The sequence below is a fragment of the Aulonocara stuartgranti genome (genome assembly GCF_965226115.1).
Source record: "Aulonocara stuartgranti genome assembly, chromosome: 6".
NCBI lineage: Eukaryota > Metazoa > Chordata > Actinopteri > Cichliformes > Cichlidae > Aulonocara > Aulonocara stuartgranti.
The window spans coordinates 6,020,333-6,039,086 of record NC_138944.1 but is presented as its reverse complement, the minus strand read 5'-3'; the positions used below and the strand labels follow the sequence as shown (position 1 = coordinate 6,039,086).

Genomic DNA, 18,754 nt, shown 5'->3' with positions numbered 1-18,754 from the left:
TAAATAAAAGTAAATAAAAAAGCACATGGAATAAATTAAAGTTATGCATGAACTAAAACAAGTTCGACACCCCGGATATCTTAAAGTTCCGATTAATCCTCCAATCCAGACGGTGGCGGTAATGCTCTTAAAAGCTGTTTACCAACTGCGGTTAAAGCAAAATCGACGAACAAGAAAGCATAATCTCAGCTGCAACGAAAAGATTGAGGTCTCTTGGTGTTGTGTGGGATTATACGACGGTAGTAATAATAATTCGGCGCCGACAGATTTCCTAGTTTATTTTTTGTTCACTGACTGAACTTCTTCAAAAAGCAAAGTTTGGCTTGAAGTGAAACACCGGATGCTTGCGTAAGTCAGTCATCCAATGTGCGTCACACAAAGCAGAGATCGCGTCCGTCCGTCCGTCCATGTGAAGAAGCCATGTTGGCGGAGCTTCTGACGGCGTGCCTTTAAAAAAAACGCCAGAGTAAAGACACTCTTTCAGGTGGGCTCGTATCTGTATCCAGGAAGTACAGTACGACAAACAAGATGTCTTCGGACGATTTTCAGACGAAGTATGCCTCTTTCATGGAGAGCATGCTGAAGAGCGCTGTTGCAGAAACCACGAAACTTTACGAAACTATGGTTGACGAGCTGAAGGCAGAAATATGCAAAATCAAGAAGGAGAATGAGGACCTCAGAACAAAATGCAGCCAGTTTGAGAACGCGAAAAGCCAATCGGGCAGTTATCAAAGAGAAAAACAGCCTCTTCCTGGGCAAAGCAACGACTTCGAGAAATGCGACACAGCCGTGCAGTGTGGTGAGTTGCACAGCATGTTAGCCACCCCGAGCTAACTAATATTAAGTTATAACTGGCTTATGATGGTATGTGTTGTGTTTAGCTAACATTTTACGTGTATTCATGTTATCTGGAACACACTGAACATCATAGTTGTTAATGCTTGCTTCTCAGCATAGTCATCTTGAGCGTGGGATCCAAAATGGGAGGGAAACCATACTAGTTTCTCCATTTTTAGAGGACAGTGAACGTTGGTCCAAACTTCAAAAAATCGTCTCTTTATGGCTACATAAAGCTCAAAAACGTTTTACATATATATATATTTATAAGGAACTGAACAGATGCTCCATAATTATTCAAATGAAATCGAGCATTGGTATAACTGATTTGAGCTAAATTGACTGCTCCTTTACAGCTCAGACTCACCACTTCTATCTTTATATTGGTTTTTATCTATAAAATACAATTAGGATTAGCTAAAGGAAGCCAGAACCTCTTCTAAATTGGCCAATCAGTTCTTTATGCCCCCCCGAGTATATTTCTTTTTGTTCGTTCTGCTGTAGTTTACAGACCGTTACACATTACAAATTTTTTACGTCAGCATCCTGGTCGTGGACACCCATGTCACATGCAAACCTGTTTCTTATTCTGTTTGTAACTACGTTCACACTCAATGGTACTAAGGTTTTCCCACACAGGAAGCTGGTGAGGTGCGAATGAGGGGGCTGATAACGAACTGCAGTCTTCTAATGGCACTGGCATAGTGCCAGGCAAAACCACTAAGACGTGTATTTAAAAAAAAAATTTAACTGAACTGAAATCTTATCAATGTATAGCTTTATTCCACACTTGTATTTAGATATTGATAAGTTGTGTAATAATTCTGAAACAGAAACTAGAATACAAAGGTCCATAAACTTGTATCACAGATGTTTTTGTGTACTCTAATGTAGTGTTTAAAGAGCATTCAAAACATCAGAATGTTTTTTTCCTTTAGAGGAGATGATTAAGACGAAGTATTAACCAAACAATTGTTTAAGAGAATTGCTGCCTCTCTGTTGTTGTTAGAATGTTTTGCAGAAATTAGAACCCTTTCTCACTAGTAGCTACTCAATGTGACTCGACTCTACTCGGTTACTGACATTTTCTGTTATAATTGAGTTCCACCTAGTGTGCGTGGGGTCATTATAGCAGTGCGTCTGGAAGTCCCAGATTTGAATCTGCAACAACAGTATTAAGGTCTATACATAATGACTGTGTTGCGAAAAAAATAAATGAAACTATGAATGCAAACTTGTTTAGACACTTGTGTAGAAGGGCAATACAGATTAATGAACATTTTAATAAATGTAAATATGCCAGATTATACCATTGGGCTGATTTTCATCTGCAGACCCTCTGGCAGGTTGGAGTTAAACAAAAGTTAGTAAAAACATACAGAGACACTATTTACAGATCATGTGGCAAGGACAAAAACAGTGATCACATTATATTAGAACAAACAATGACAAGAAGAGGGGACACAGAGGACAGTATAGATGACAATAACGGAAACACATCAGTTATTAGGGCTGTGCGATATGACCAAAATCTCATATTCCGATATAAGAATTCTATCGTCCCGATAACGATATAAATCACAAAAATGTAACGTTTTCTGTCAATTCTATGGATCTCGGGCAGCTCGACTTGCGGGAAGTGTTTCCAGTTGCGCGTCATGTAGCTGGAGTCGAGTGTGTTTTAACCGATGCATGAAACGATACATTTTTAGTAGAGCTGGGCGATAGAACGATAACGATATGTATCGCGATATAACTTTTACTCGATAGAGAAATTAAGCTATCGCTATAGACCTCGCCGCTCTTGTCCTCTTAAAAAAAAAAGGTCAGCCAATCCAAATTAAGTAGCGCAGAGCCGAACCAATCACAGCCGCAGCGTCACGTCGCGTGACTTGTTACGTACAGCACAAGTGCCAAGCCGCACGTGTGTTTGTTTGGGAAGCAGCCAGCGGGTAATGGAGCCAGCGCATAATGGAGGAAATGAGTGTGCCGACTAGAAAAATCAACCGAGTGTGACCCGAAGAGAAAACAGATGATGGTTCCAACGCCGGAGAGATTGTCGAACGGAAGAGCCATAGAAGTTCCGTAGTGTGAAGGTATTTCGGCTATTTCAAGTCTGACAAAAAAACAGAGTAGCGTGCACTGTAAATTGTGCCGAAAGCAAGTCTGGAAATACAATAAACTGGTGCATGCATCACACTGTGCGCCACGTTATTGTTTCGGTGAAATGAATTTCTACAATACTGTTAATTCTACTTTCTGCGGTGTTTAAATGCTTACATATACACACAGTTACTGTCCCTCCACACATACGACTCTGTTCTGCTTCTATGCCCCAGCTTTGTTTACTTTTTCCCACCGAGGCTTCTAGACTTCTGATTGGCCAACATTTCTGCACGGTTAGGAATCTAGCGCCACCTGCTGCTTTGGCATGTTCATAGCAGCGTTTTCCTTCATTTCTGCCTTTATGTGTGGACGGGATTATTTTTTAAAACGAAAACGGAAAATCTCTGTTTTCAAAAATACCCGTGTACGTGTGGACGTAGCCTCAGTCTCTGACTGGAAGCGCTAATTCGTCATTGGGCTTTTGTCAGACTAAAGTAACTGTTAAAACTGTTTGAAAAGCTAAGCTATACAACAAGGAGAGATTGAGAATTTCCTTTTAGTTCTCTGTTTATTTGATATTGACAAAAGTTAGTCAGTTTTGTCTGTTCTTCTGTAAAACAAACTAAGATTTATTTTTAGAATTCATATTTTGTTTCTAAGTGGAATTGACAATTTAGTCTGTTTCATTTGTTCTATTTTGAATCTTAAACGCTTTAGCGGCTGCCTTTTGTGTAGTTTGCAATATTTGCCTTTATTTATCTGAAAAAGTCTCATGTTCCTTAAGTACATCTACCCTGTTGAACTTATTATGGGAAATAAATATTTAAATAAAAACAAGCTGCTGATTATTTCACATTTTACTTGTGAGCAACGGCACATTTAAATCTTACAAATATAGTTATTTGGCTTATATCGTGATAGATATCGTTATCGCCTGAAATGAAAAAAACATATCGTGATATGAAAAAATCTCATATCGCCCAGCTCTAATTTTTAGACATAAGTTGTAACGGCCGCTGTTTTCTTTGTGAGCATTTATTACACGGCGTGCTGCGGGGAAAAGCCTGTTCTAACGTTTGAGTCTAAGGTTTATTTTTTAGCACCTGGCGGCTCTTTTTTTACTTTTCATCCGTAAATAATCTGCTCGTTCACGTGATTCAGTTTATTTTGAAAAGTCTCAACAGGATCTTGAGCTTTATTGTGAAAGGTTTATGTGGAGCATAAACAAGCGGACACGCGATGGTGTTACCGTCGTTGTCGCTAACCACAACGCATAAAAACAGGCGCTTGTCCGCCCGTAGTGTGGTTATATAAAATATAAGAGAAAGATAGAACTTTAAGAAATTAATATAGCCACTACAGTGACCATCAAAACAATGAAAAATATTGCCGTAAACAGCTTATTTTGCGACACCACAAAACAAACGATAGCGTAAAATAAAACGATAGACGTTTTTATACTGTCATCCGATATATATCAGTTATATTGCACAAACTCCAGTATTGCACATGGCCTGACTGTCCTGATATTGCGCTGACCCATTACACTAATAGTTGGTTCCCTTTTTTTTTTTTTTTTTTTTTTTTTTTTTTTTTTTAAATACACTCTTTTTCGCGTCCAATATAAAGCATGATTATTAAACATGATCACATGTTTGTGTGTCCCTCATCCACCCTTTTAAGTGACTCTTAAAGATGGGGATACTTTTACTTTCCCTCACTGACAGTGGAAGGCTATTCCAGAAGCGCACTCCCTGATATGTGAAAAGGTGGTCTGTCTAAATGCCAATTCACAATCACCTCTAACAGTGGCTCGAGTCAGTCGAGACCCAGCAATACTGCTAGACTTTTGTTTAATACACTCACTCACTGGTGGAAGCGCCAGACGATGTATAACTTTGTATATTAGACAGGCAGATTTAAATAAATATAACGCGTTGCATTTTTGCAAAAGAATCATGCTCAAATAATGCACTGGTAAAAAAAAAAAAAAAAAAAAAAGGAAAGAAAATGAAGTCGACATCAAGTTATGATGAGCTGGTCCTGATGCTTCTAAACAAGAGAAGAAAGAAATGGAGATTCTGGTTTCATCCAAATCTCAAGTAAAGGCCACATCAGGGATAATTTCATGGTTTCATTCCGGCGCTGAAGCCGTATCACGATAGCTTTCATACTGGCTCAGGAGGTCAGTGGGGCAGTTTGAGCTTGTTGGCAAACTTAGGACCACATTGACGAGGTAGGGAAATAATTTTACAGATTAACATTGACCCAATTGGCATCCCAGCATCTAGTTGTGTGTCTGAATTTTAAATGGTATTGTTCTACTATTATCATATTATTGTATATGCAGTACCAGTGCCTGTTTTTACCATCGAGTACAACATTAATGCAGTGGTTTGATTGGTCAGATCTGTTTATATGCTTCCAAAACACTGAAAGAGGTGTCACTGCCATCCTTTAGAACAAGCACAATGTAAGACTTCATATGTATTGGTGGTTGTTCATACTTTTTGTCTTATAGTCCAATCGTGACTATATCTTAACTTTTTCCCATACTGTACCTTTGTCTACCTACAGAAGAGAAAGACTGTAATGTTACTTCTTTATTGTAACAAAAAAAACATGACGCAATTTAAAATAAAATAAAAAATACTGATTTAAACAGCAGATTAAAGTTATTGACTCTTGTTACCAACTCACTGGCAGTAATCATTTTTCTCAGACGGCACTTTCCCAGCTATGCACAGAACGTAGAGCGACTGTTGAGCAGCTGTGTCATACTTGGCTACCACATTGGGTTTGCGGTAAAGCCGCATAGCAGATCCATATATGAGCCTTAATTGAGATAGTACTGCACTTATTGTGCAATTTAACCTCCCCCCAAATTAATATTTTCTTGCCTTGCCATTGAGTTAATATGTCTGTTTATTAATGTTCTCCTTTGTTTACATTTGAACATTTCTTCAACTTGTACTGGGGATATATATATAAAAAAAAAAAACACCCAGCGCGCCCCTGCGGGCGGTTTATCCTTCAAGCTCGGGTCCTCTACCAGAGGCCTGGGAGCTTGAGGGTCCTGCGCAGTATCTTAGCTGTTCCCAGGACTGCGCTCTTCTGGACAGAGATCTCCGATGTTATTCCCGGGATCTGCTGGAGCCACTCGCCTAGCTTGGGAGTCACCGCACCTAGTGCTCCGATTACCACGGGGACCACCGTTACCTTCACCCTCCACATCCTCTCAAGCTCTTCTCTGAGCCCTTGGTATTTCTCCAGCTTCTCGTGTTCCTTCTTCCTGATATTGCTGTCATTCGGAACCGCTACATCGATCACTACGGCCGTCTTCTTCTGTTTGTCTACCACCACTATGTCCGGTTGGTTAGCCACCACCATTTTGTCCGTCTGTATCTGGAAGTCCCACAGGATCTTAGCTCGGTCATTCTCCACCACCCTTGGGGGCATCTCCCATTTTGACCTCGGGACTTCTAGGTTATACTCGGCACAGATGTTCCTGTACACTATGCCGGCCACTTGGTTATGGCGTTCCATGTATGCCTTGCCTGCTAGCATCTTGCACCCTGCTGTTATGTGCTGGATTGTCTCTGGGGCATCTTTACACAGCCTGCACCTGGGGTCTTGCCTGGTGTGATAGACCCCAGCCTCTATGGATCTTGTACTCAGAGCTTGTTCTTGTGCTGCCATGATTAGTGCCTCTGTGCTGTCTTTCAGTCCAGCTTTGTCCAGCCACTGGTAGGATTTCTGGATATCAGCCACCTCCTCTATCTGCCGGTGGTACATACCGTGCAGGGGCCTGTCCTTCCATGATGGTTCCTCGTCTCCCTCCTCTTTCTTGGGTTTCTGCTGCCTGAGGTATTCACTGAGCACTCGGTCAGTTGGGGCCATCTTCCCAATGTATTCTTGGATGTTCCTTGTCTCATCCTGGACTGTGGTGCTGACACTCACCAGTCCCCGGCCCCCTTCCTTCCGCTTAGCGTACAGCCTCAGGGTGCTGGACTTGGGGTGAAACCCTCCATGCATGGTAAGGAGCTTTCTTGTCTTTATGTCAGTGGCTTCTATCTCCTCCTTTGGCCAGCCTATTACCCCAGCAGGGTACCTGATCACGGGCAGGGCGTACGTGTTGATGGCCCGGATCTTGTTCTTACCATTCAGCTGACTCCTCAGGACTTGCCTGACCCTCTGCAGGTACTTGGTGGTTGCAGCCTTTCTAGCGGCCTCTTCATGGTTCCCATTTGCCTGCGGGATCCCCAGGTACTTGTAACTGTCCTCTATGTCTGCAATGTTGCCTTCTGGTAGTTCAATCCCCTCAGTTCTGACTACCTTCCCTCTCTTTGTTACCATCCGACTACACTTCTCCAGTCCGAACGACATTCCAATGTCATTGCTGTATAGCCTGGTAGTGTGGATCAGTGAATTGATGTCTCGTTCACTCTTGGCATACAGCTTGATGTCATCCATGTACAGGAGGTGGCTGACAACTGCTCCGTTCCGTAGTCGGTATCCGTAGCCAGTCTTGTTAATGATCTCACTGAGGGGGTTCAGGCCTATGCAGAACAGCAGTGGGGACAGAGCATCTCCTTGGTAGATCCCGCACTTGATGGTAACTTGTGCTATGGGCTTGGAGTTGGCCTCTAGTGTTGTACGCCACATCCCCATTGAGTTCCTGATGAAGGCTCTTAGGGTCCCATTGATCCCATTGATATATATATATATATATATATATATATATATATATATATATATATATATATATATAAAAGAAGTTGTTTTTTTTTTTTTTTGTTGTATTTTTTTAAATCTCTATATTTGTGGAATTGTTCCATACAGTATAGTTGTAGTATTTTCCTAAAGACTTACTAAGAAATAAATCATCTCTGATTTTTATAATGGTTTTATGTTAAACCTTTAAAGCCGGTAACTATTTTTAAATCACTAGAACCGGAACCACGTAAGCTAGCGCAATAATTACTTTTTGCATATGAAACCAGAGGAGTTGTACTTACATCTTATGCCATCAGCTTGTCCTAGGTCACGGTTTCCTTCCACATATAGCTTGAGTACAATCCTAATTGTACTCAATGATATGCAAGTCAATTTATAACTTTAATATGCTTTTCTTAGTAAAAAATAATACTTAAGCCAAAATTAAAATTTTATCCTTACTTAGGAGTAAAAACAAAGCTTGATAGGGTAAGACATAGGTGAGTTATGCAGACACCCACCAGTAGCCAGAACTTCAAAACACAGAGTAAAGCGGTCTTTTCAGTGGACCTGGCCTCTTGACAGTGGTCCGAGGTGTGCATTAGGGCTGCCACGATTTGTCGACTAGTCACGATTACGTCGACTATCAAAATCGTCGACGACTGATTTAATAGTCGACGCGTCGTTTGAAGCTTTGTAAGATCACAAAAGACGCAGGAATAAGTGGCAGGATTTAAGAGTGTAATAACGGACTGAAACAGAAGATGGCAGCATTCCATGTACAAGGATGTCAGCTACCGTTTAACCCCGAAGAAGAAGAAGAAGCAGCTGTGTCCCAGAATTCATAGCGCGGCCCAGCGCAGTTTCCAACAATGGTGGCAGCTAGTTAGTTTTAATGTTACTCTTATTATTCTTTCTGGGTCACAAAATAAACGTTTAACATATTTTCAGGCGAGAATGTAGTCAAAGTCAAGTCAAAGTCACCTTTATTGTCAATTCTGCCACATGTACAGGACATACAGAGAATAGAAACTACGTTACTCTCAATCCCTAGATAAAATAGCAAATGAACATTTAAATATAAGAGTGATTAAAAAATGCAGGTAAAATAATTAAAAAGTAAAAATTTAAATAAATACAATACAATTTTACATATAACAAGAAAGCTATACAATATACAATGTAGCTGTGTAAACCTCAAATATCTGCTCAGTTTATCAGGACACCACATATTTTCAAAAGTGCTCCGACGTTTTCGGAGACATCTGTTACCCACTAGCTCGTTAGCGAGCCGGGGGCTAGGCTCACTAGCGCCGTGAGAACACCGGACTCCCCGCAAATCGTTTTCAAACCCACCGCCGTCTTTCGCTACTCAGGTTAGATATATATGAGTCACTTAGATAACTTAAAATGTTATTGTTTGGCTTTTTTTTTTTAGTATTTTATTTGTTCCTGAGTAAATCAGTTTGTCTGAGATTAAAGTTATAGTTTTTACACAGCTGAATAAACGTCAAGCAGACAACTGATTATCAGAAGTGTGAGATGCTCCAGAATATACTCCAGTGTCCTGTTATATTTTAGATAGCAAGGAGTTTATTAAACTTCACCGAAACAATCTCCAAATTTCATTAAAATTTAATAAACTATCATCTTGTCTTTATTTTTAGTTAGCACAGACCTTAAACACTTAAAGCTGTAAGCTAATGATAGTTATATAAGAGCAGATGCTGGTGCAATAAGCTGTAGTTTTACGTCCAATGGATGATGATCTGATTAGTCGACTAATCGCAAAAATAATCAGTGACTAGTCGACTATCAAAATAATCGTTTGTGGCAGCCCTAGTGTGCATATATGTGCAATAGGGCTGCCACAAACGATTATTTTAATAGCCAACTAGTCACCGATTATTTTTGCAATTAGTCGACTAATCAGATCATGCGTCCATTGGACGTAACACGTACAGCGTATTGCACCAGCATGCATCTGCTTTTATATAACTATCATTAGCTTACAGCTTTAAGTGTTTAAGGTATGTGCTAACTAAAAATAAAGACAAGATGATAGTATATTCTCGAGCATCTGACACTTGATAATAACTGATAATCAGTTGTCTGCTTGACGTTTATTCAGCTGTGTAAAAACTATAGCTTTAATCTCAGCCAAACAGATTTGCTCAGGAACAAATAAAATACTGAAAAAAGCCAAGCAATAAAATATTTAAGGTATCTAAGTGACTTATATATCATGTTTAACCAGAGTAGCAAAAGTTCATGAATTTGGACACAACTATGATACTGGACACAGCTTCTTCTTCTTTGGGGTTTAACGGCAGCTGGCATCCTTGTACATGCAGTGCTGCCATCTTCTGTTTCAGTCTGTTATTACACTCTTAAATCCTACTACTTATTTCTGCGTCTTTTGGGATCTTACAAAGCTTCAAACGACGAGTCAACTATTAAATTAGTCGTCAACGATTTTGATAGTTGACGTAATTGTGACTAGTCGACTAATCATGGCAGCCCTAATGTGCACACAATTTTCTCCATAGTGAGCTCAAGACTTCAACTCCAGTGGAGTTGAAGAATACAGTAGCCACCTGGACTCCAGGTGGCTACTGTATTCTCTGTTCTCCAACCTTTGTGAGCATAGTATAGCAGCACTACCTCTATACCTGTTTCCACTTCTGGTTAGAGTAGCCTTGCAGCTGATCTCTAGAGAATTGCAAGGTCTGCCACTGCCAGCTCCAGTTCAAAGCGGTGACATTGCGGTCTTCACTTTTTTCTGCTGGTGCAATAAAACTAGTTCATTACTCCCCTGGAAATTGTCGCTGTACTCAACTCTCTTCTGAACTCTATTCTTGAACAATTAGTTATTCTGTTTTTTCTTTGTGTGTTTGCATGTTTCTCTTTACAGATATTGTCTCCTTCCGCACAGTGTTGGTCGAGCAATGTCAGCCACTGGGGCAGTCATCATTAAAAAACCAACAAATGTTACACGCTGGTGAGAGGTTTGGATATGGTTTGCAGGAGCAGGGAGGAAATTCTCAGATGACATTTATACTTGTCAAACAGGAGGTTTGTGTGTACCATAGCAGCATTAAAAAAAATAAAATGTTCTGATTTTTTTGCACCTTCTCAAAACCTAAATTTTTGTCCTCCTCCTACAGGAATCATACAGTGATACTTCTCTACAGTCTGAGTTAAAAGAAGAGGAAGTTGAGTCAGCAGTGGCCTCTGAACAAGCCCTTAGTAATGTTTCAGGTGAGGAAATTAAACTGATGGTTTTGGAATAAAGAAAGAATTGTAAGAATTAAATAATGGCATTTTGAATTTGCTCATCAGCAAATGTATTATTTCCCAATTATCTTGTGATGGTCAAATGTGTTTAGTTAACTGAATGTCATAATCAACTGCTACTTCACTGAGATTCTGCCTCTGTTGTGTGAGAGAGCTGTTTGAAACCTTAGTGCAGGTCTTCCCCACCTGCTGCAGATTGTGTTAGAGCACAACAGCAACTGCCATCCTTAGCTACAGTTTAATTTTTGTGTATGTCTAGCCTGGAGATGAAACCTCATTTGGGAAGCAGCTTGACGACAACACTATAGCAGTCAGTAGGGAAAGTGCAAGGTAGAAAGGGTTGAGGCTAAATGGTTGGCAGAGTTTAAACATCCAAAATAATAGTGGAAGATTATTCACCAGTAAACAGGTTGTGTGTGCAGCATTTCCCAGTGGTAGTATATGAGTGCCAAATCAAAACAGGACTTAGCACATCTTTAAAAAAATAAAATAAACAGTTCCCTTTAAAATAATTGTATGGACCATGTAATGTTAAGGGGAAAAGGAAAAAATGTCTAACTAAAGTTTCATTGTTCCAGAGTTTTCTCTGCCTTAGTAACTTTTTCCTCTTATGTTTCTTCTGACATCTTTATCACTGTGGTGCCTAGGTTCTTTACATGTCTCTTTAAATGGAACTGAAAATGAAGGGATGCTTATTAACCAGGAAGATTCAACAGAAGAAACTACATCAGCTCGAAAAGATGAAGAGACCAAAATGGTCCGGGAGGTATCCTGTATGGGAGAGAGTAGCCGTTCAGAGGGAACGCAGAGCCAGACCACTGATTCAGAACATTCAATAGTTATTTCACTTGCTGCAATGACGGACAATATCAAAGAAGAGTCTGAAGTTGATCAGGAGACATCAGAAGTAGAGACACAGGTTCTTCAGCAATGTCAAAGAGATGGTGAAACAGTAGAAAATGAACAAACTGCTATTACTGTTAAGCCATCTGCACATGTGCACTGTGCAGATGAACAGTTAGGGGGGTCCATATTGGTCAACAAAGAAGTTATTTGTGAAGAATTAAAAAACAGCTTGGCAGAAGATGAAGCTACTTCCAAAACTAATGTGTCAGTACGGCGTAGAAGAGGACGGCCACCAAAGAAAATTAAACCAAAAGAAGCACTTGTGTCATCATCTTTTGATGCCTTAAAAGGCCAGGAACAGTTGATCACACCTTCAGAAATAGTTGACAAATCCACTGCAGTAGATGCAGTGAAGATTTCTGCTTTTGCCTCTCCAAGATCATCTGGGATTCAGTCGAAAGAGACTTCCTCTACTGCCAATCCATCTGTACAGGAGATGGCAAGCACTGATTTGAAAAACATGGACAATAGAAAGGCTGGTTCTCTGCCTGCTTCAGTTTTGTCTTTGAGTAGCAGTTCTTCTGAAAAGCCAGTAGACCCTGAAACTCAGCAGCTTCCCACGGGTGTAGAGAAAGAGGCAGTTGAGGCTCCATCCATTGAAGCTTTATCTGCAAAGAAAACATTGAACTCTCCTCCATTGGACTCACCACAACTGACACCCGGTCAGCACAAGGAACGTCGCACTTCTGCAACACTTCAGGATGCAATGCTGCTAGTTGAAGCAATGAATCAGTCAACAATGGGAAATATTATTCCGTCTTCCGAAAAAATTTCATCACCTATGACTCATTGTGCTCCCTGTGTGGATACCCTACAAACAGTGGACAAAATCCTAGCTAAACCACAGACACAGAATCTTACTGTAAAATCTCAGTCAAGTGTAGAGGCCAATGAAACCCTCAAAGCATTTGTTACACCACAACAACAGCAAGTTTTATCAAATGCTGCTACTCAAACTTTTGTCCTGCCATCTTCCCACCCCGTAGCACCCAGAAAACTGACTAAAATTAGGCCTAAAATAATAACTGTTGTGCCAAGAGTAGGACCATCTCACAATATAGCATCGTCTACAACAAAGCTTTCTTCTATAGAGTCGAGGACTACACACAATAATTTACTTGCAACTTCTGGAGTTGCAGGGTTGCCTCTGGAAACGCCTTCACTTTTCTGTCTTCCTCAACAAACAAATACTACCTCCATGACATTAGTCCCAGTTTCACAGTTGACTAAACCATCAGAAAATCAGCAAACAGGTGGTCCACCACACAAAAAAATAACAATCATAGTTCCAATACGGTTGGCAGCAGTGGCACCAAGTAAACATCCGCCACAGACAATAGTTGTGAAAGCAACGCAAGAGGCAGCAATGCCTCGTGATGTTCCTGTCACATTGACATCTACACAGTCGACTGCAGCTTCACAGGAGTTAAGTGTTTCAGCTTCCGATGACACAGCATTCTCTCAAAGTGAAAACACAACCGACAGCCCTGAATCTCCTGAACAAACTGCCTCTGTTTCTGAAGTGATAAGCACTCCTACAGAAACCAGTTTAGAACAGTCAGTTAAGATAATACCAGCATCACAGCCGACTGTTGATAGGAAGCTCACTCCTGTGGTCAGATTAACCAAACTTCCATTTTCAGTATCCCCCAACGAATCTGTTTTGGTATCGAAACTGCTTTTAAAGGGATTTTCTGAAGGTACTATGCAAGAGATGTCTTCAAAACCAGCAATCTCAGAGAAGCTAGATTCATCTTCAAGCAGTAGTTTAGATGTAACCGAAATGCTTAGTCCTGTGACTCTAAATACACCTCAGAAGTCAGAAGAGTCAAATAATCATGAGCGGGCTCAACTGTCATCTGAAACATTCACTGTCATGAGAGAGGCAACTGTCGGTGAAGATTTGCAGCCATCTACATCAGCCACATCTGTTGAACCCATTCCTAATATGGACAGCAGTGACGTACAGGAGAATGAATCTGCCATCATACAGCTTACCTCCATGTCCAGAGAGGCATCTGACCCTCACTTCCAGATGACTAAAGCACAGTTCTTGGCACAACTGGCAGTTTCACCGATCGTTCAAGATCCAGAAAAACAGGTAAATGCTATTCAGTACATGGGGCTCATAATTTCTGTGGTTACACATTGAAATTGATAGTCATCATGTTATGTTGTTGTTGTTGTGGGATTTTGTTATTGTTTTTTTTTAATTAGAACCCTTACAGAATGTGGTACCTATTTATTTATTTATTTTTTGTTTCTTCTTTCCATTTTGATACAGGCCAACTCTGACTTTGCAAATGGTAAAGCTTCTTTGACGGAGAGAAGCTTACAGAAGAAAAGCTTACAGAAAAACTCCTTGGTCGTTCGGCTGCGAAGTCATCTGAAAACTCACTTGCAAGTTAAAAGAACTGAAAAAAGTCTGGAACAGAATTCAGAAAGTGAGACTACCACTCTCATCTCTAAGAAACTTGGAATAGAGAATGGCAGTCTTAACGATGAAAAGTCAACTAAGGAAACCAGTCCTGTTTGCCTTGGAAGGAGAGATGTGGTTAAAGATAATACAGCTCTAATTAATAATGCCCCATCTTCCATCAGTCCTGTAAGATCTGTACTGTGTAATGGTGGTGATTTACCCAAGATGATTGATAATGAGCCAACTTCTAAGAAGAGCAGGGCTAACAGTGATTCCACCACCATGACTCCTAAGGCGGACAGTACACATAGAGATGGTTTAGGCACAGATAATAAAAAATCCACATCTGTGAGTCCTAGAGAGGGTAATTTAAATGAAGAAATTGCTAGTCCTGAAATGACTTCAGTGACTCCTAGGAGGTCTTTGGGTAGGGATAGTCCTAGATATAAAAAATCCAGTTCTTTAAGTCCGAGGAGGTCGCCTTCAGGTAGAAAAGGTTCTTTGAGTTCTAGAAGTCCTAGCTCAACTAAAGAAAGTGGTAGCCCCAAAATGACTAACAATGATACAACCCCTATAAATGAAAAATCAAGTTCTGTAAGCCTTGTAATGTCAACCAGAGGAAGCACTAGTCCTAAAAAGACTGACTTGCCTTCTGTTAGTCCAAGAACACCTAGTTTGAGGCAGTCTGGCATCCGTAGGAGTTCACTTTTCAGCAAGGATGACTCAAGGACAAAAAGGATTAAAAGGGAATTAAGATCTTTTGGTATAACCACAGGTGGCGCTATTACTAGAAGAAATAAAGGTGAAACTTGTTCCCCAAGTGTCAAGTCCCCTACAATAGCTAAAAATTGCATCAGTCCTACAAGGACTGAGGAATCTACACCTGCTAAGAAGCCCAGACTAATCCAAGATGTTACTGGTCCTAAAAGGGGTTTTAAAGTTGTTAATGCTATGAAGTTAGCTAAAGCAGCAAAAGCTAAAAAAATTGCTTCAATGAAAAAGTCTAACAAATCTAAATTGGCAAAAAGTCTGTTATCAGAGAGTCGGACCAACTGTGGGGTTGGGAAAAAATGTCGAGCTAAAGTGTGGATACCTCCTGTCATGACAGAAAGTGAAATGGCTCCACCTGGGGAAAAGGAGTCGTCTTTGTTAAACGTAAAGACGGAGACGGGATCTGATAATCAAAACCCCAGAGGCTCCCCTGATTCACCCCAACCCAAATTTGTTACGTCACCAATTGTATCACCTCTACAGCCTTTGTCAGTCATAGGTAGGCATCTGCTAAGGAACCAGTGTGGGGAATGTGGTCGAATTCTTAGCAGCAGTGCTGCACTGGAAAGCCACGTTAGTCTTCATACGGGACACAGGCCCTTCTCATGCACATTCTGTGGGAAGAATTTCCCAGACTCCAAGAGCTTTAAACGCCACGGCCGGGTGCACCGTAATGGTCGGATACATATCTGCCAGCATTGCGGGAAGGGATTTGTCTACCGCTTTGGCCTTACAAAACACATACAAATGGTGCATGGCAGGATAAGACCTTTCATTTGCCAGATCTGCAAAAAAGGATTCTTCACAAAACGAGACGTAGAAGTACATATTAGGATCCACACTGGAGAGAAACCATTTCAGTGTACCCTCTGTGAAAGGAAATTCATAAGAAGAGTAGAACTGAATGTGCATTTGCGATGGCATAATGGAGAGAAAAGACACTGGTGTCCATTCTGTGGAAAAGGATTTTTAGACTACAATAACCTTAAAAGGCACAAATACACCCATACAGGGGAGAAACCACATGCCTGTCCACACTGTTCAAAGAAATTCACGCAGACGGGTCACCTAAAAAAACATGTTAAAAATGTACATGGTGGTCCGTGAGAGATGGACATGTAAGAAACCATGTTCACCTTGGAACAATGGTATGCTTTGAAATAGGAAATATACATTCTTGTAATTCAGAAAATGCATGCTGTGGAGCGGGTTTTTGTTTGTTTGGTTTTTATAATGGAATTTATATGCAAATGGAGAATTTACTTATTTTGCCTTTTTGAGATAATTATTTTGTATCTTTGTAGAATGGTTCGAGAGTTTGGGAATTTGTACTCATTTGCTGCTTTGTTGGAAATCCATCCATCTGTCTTAAAGAACGGAAGCAACTTAACTAAAGCCAACAGACGAACATGCGTGCCACTTGGTACTGTTGAAAATAAAAACGATGCAATATAGACAGGCTAGACAAGTAAATCTCCCCAAAATCACAAATTGTACTTTAAAGTGATGCAACATAATGATTAGTGACAGTTGTTCTTTATACTAGCTACACTTTTGTTCCTCCTCACTTGCAAGCAGATGAGGAAACTTTCCAGAGTGTTGAACTTTATTTTTTTTTCTTTTTAAAATGTTCTGTATGGCACTGTGTGCTCTCTGCAAAGTAAAGTGTAATATAGATGGAGATTGAGGTTTTTCAGAAATATACATCTTTAAATTTAAGTTGGTTTGTCAGAATATGCAGGTATCCTTTTCTCATACTTTTTGATTCAGTAGGTGATGTCACAAGATGTGTGAGAGCATAACCCCAGTTTGGCATGGTATTTCTTCCCGAATGTTGTACCTGAGTTAGTTTAGGGAAAATTGTTAAGGTAAATTTGGCTTCAACTCAAGTAAGCCTTTGTGGCATACATAATGCTTTTGTTTTGGACATGGACTTTAGTGTCCTAGTGGCATTTTAAAGCTGTCATCTTTTTCTTTTCTCATTTTGTAATGAGTTCGCCATAATACACTTGCATTCGTTTTTAAATATTGTCAACTGAACACATTAAAAACAGATGTTTTGTTAGTTTTTTTAATTGGTAATTTATTGATGTTGTTTTCATATATACAGTTACAAAAATTGAAGCACTTGCCTATCATTAAAAAAGAAGTATTTGATAATCTTTCCACAATAACTCTGGAAAGCACATCTTGTGACCAGTGTTGGAATTTGGATGTTGGATTTTGAAATATGCACTAAGGTTAAAACATGTCTTAATTAAATTGAGACTGAAAATACGATCTAATTTCCATTACCCATCTTTCAATTTCTGTCAGTATGCCACGTCATTACTGATGTCTAAATGGCAATGAAGTCTAATTGTATTACTTGCACAGTAATTAACCACCTCATTCAGGGAGGACTAAAAGTGAATCTTTTTTTATTTTTAAACATATTTTCATTCTGTTCAACATTGTGCTGTATTTAAAAAAAAAAAAAAAAAGATGTCTTTACTTTGGTGTAAATGTCTAATTTTTCTCAGATATGTTTGAAAAGCTAACTTTCCCAAAAAATATCAAACACAATATTAACACATTCTTTTACAGCCCTAAACCTCATTGTACATACTGTGAATTTACATTGATTTGATTTTTGTCAAGTCAAGTTGCATAGTTTGTTTGTACTGGCTGTTAAAATGAAAGAAATGTAAATAAACATTTTGTTTATAAAATTATTTTGTGATCATTTAAAAATGTGTAGCACAAGTAATAGCTTTGCAGTCCTGGAGTTTAATGATGACTTTGACTTTATGCTGTATGGTTTCAAATCAACTAATGCAAACCAATATTCTCCAGTGGGGGTAATACGCAAAAGATCTTGCACTGTTTGTTCTTCACCTTATGACCACCATTTTTCAAAAGTCCACACTGCACTCAGGGCCGTTTCTAGACAGGCATATATGAGGGGTAACTGTTTTTGTCAGGTAATTGGATTGCACTTTGTCAGGCCTCTACCCAAAGACCTGACCAACTTGGGTGTCCCAACTGAAGGCTGAGCTGCTGCTGGTCAAGCTTTTATGGTCACTAACGCGTGTGAAACCCCTGACCACGTTAAGGTGGCAATCCCTCAGGGGGAAAACAGAAAAGCAAAAAATAAAATAAAATATTCTAAAACATGACATTTAACTTAATTGGATAGCCTATGTCGAATATATTTGAAACCAACAATAACACTTCACACTATTGCCAATATTAACAAAACTAAAAAGGGTGGGCCCAGTTATAAAAAAGAGAATTCACAAAGTCTTGAAAAATAAAACTTAAAAATAGAAATAAAAAATAAAATATCCATTCAGATCTTTAAAATCAACAACATAAAATCTGTCTTAATTGGAGGGCCTTATTCAAATACATTTCATGGAAACTCAAATTAACACAGAGACATTAAACGCACCTCATTGCCTGCTCTGCCAAACGGGAGAAAGTACGTTCTTTGCAGATGCACTTCGTCTCAGAGGTAGGTTAATAAATTGGATTTAACTTAACCATAATAATAACCACAATTTGAAGGCAATGGCAAGATGCGCGGCATGGATGTTTAGCTGGGGGAGGGGGAGTTCTCTGCCGAGTGCTGTGAGCCTGCGCACAAAGAGTGCACGGAGGCAAAGAGCGGATGAGACGTGAAACCTATCATTTAATTTGTGCCTTTTCTAGCGGATTATT

At 39.8% G+C, this 18,754-nt stretch overlaps 1 protein-coding gene across 1 annotated transcript; it reads left to right on the top strand.

Annotated features, from left to right (window-relative positions):
• Positions 1-169: 169 nt before the first annotated feature.
• Positions 170-17,763, top strand: LOC309707825 (uncharacterized protein). The gene is made up of 5 exons (XM_082535377.1): positions 170-799; positions 10,574-10,734; positions 10,827-10,920; positions 11,604-13,963; positions 14,147-17,763. The coding sequence occupies exons 1-5, from the start codon at positions 529-531 to the stop codon at positions 16,157-16,159; spliced, it is 4,899 nt and encodes a 1,632-aa protein (XP_082391503.1). The 5' UTR covers positions 170-528; the 3' UTR covers positions 16,160-17,763.
• The last annotated feature ends 991 nt before the right edge of the window (positions 17,764-18,754 follow it).

Excerpts from the sequence above, each read along its gene's own strand:
- LOC309707825 (XM_082535377.1), top strand. The coding sequence starts at position 529 with ATGTCTTCGGACGATTTTCAGACGAAGTATGCCTCTTTCATGGAGAGC. Across the intron at positions 800-10,573 it reads CGACACAGCCGTGCAGTGTG|ATATTGTCTCCTTCCGCACA; the intron begins GTGAGTTGCACA and ends TTCTCTTTACAG. Across the intron at positions 10,921-11,603 it reads AGCCCTTAGTAATGTTTCAG|GTTCTTTACATGTCTCTTTA; the intron begins GTGAGGAAATTA and ends TGTGGTGCCTAG.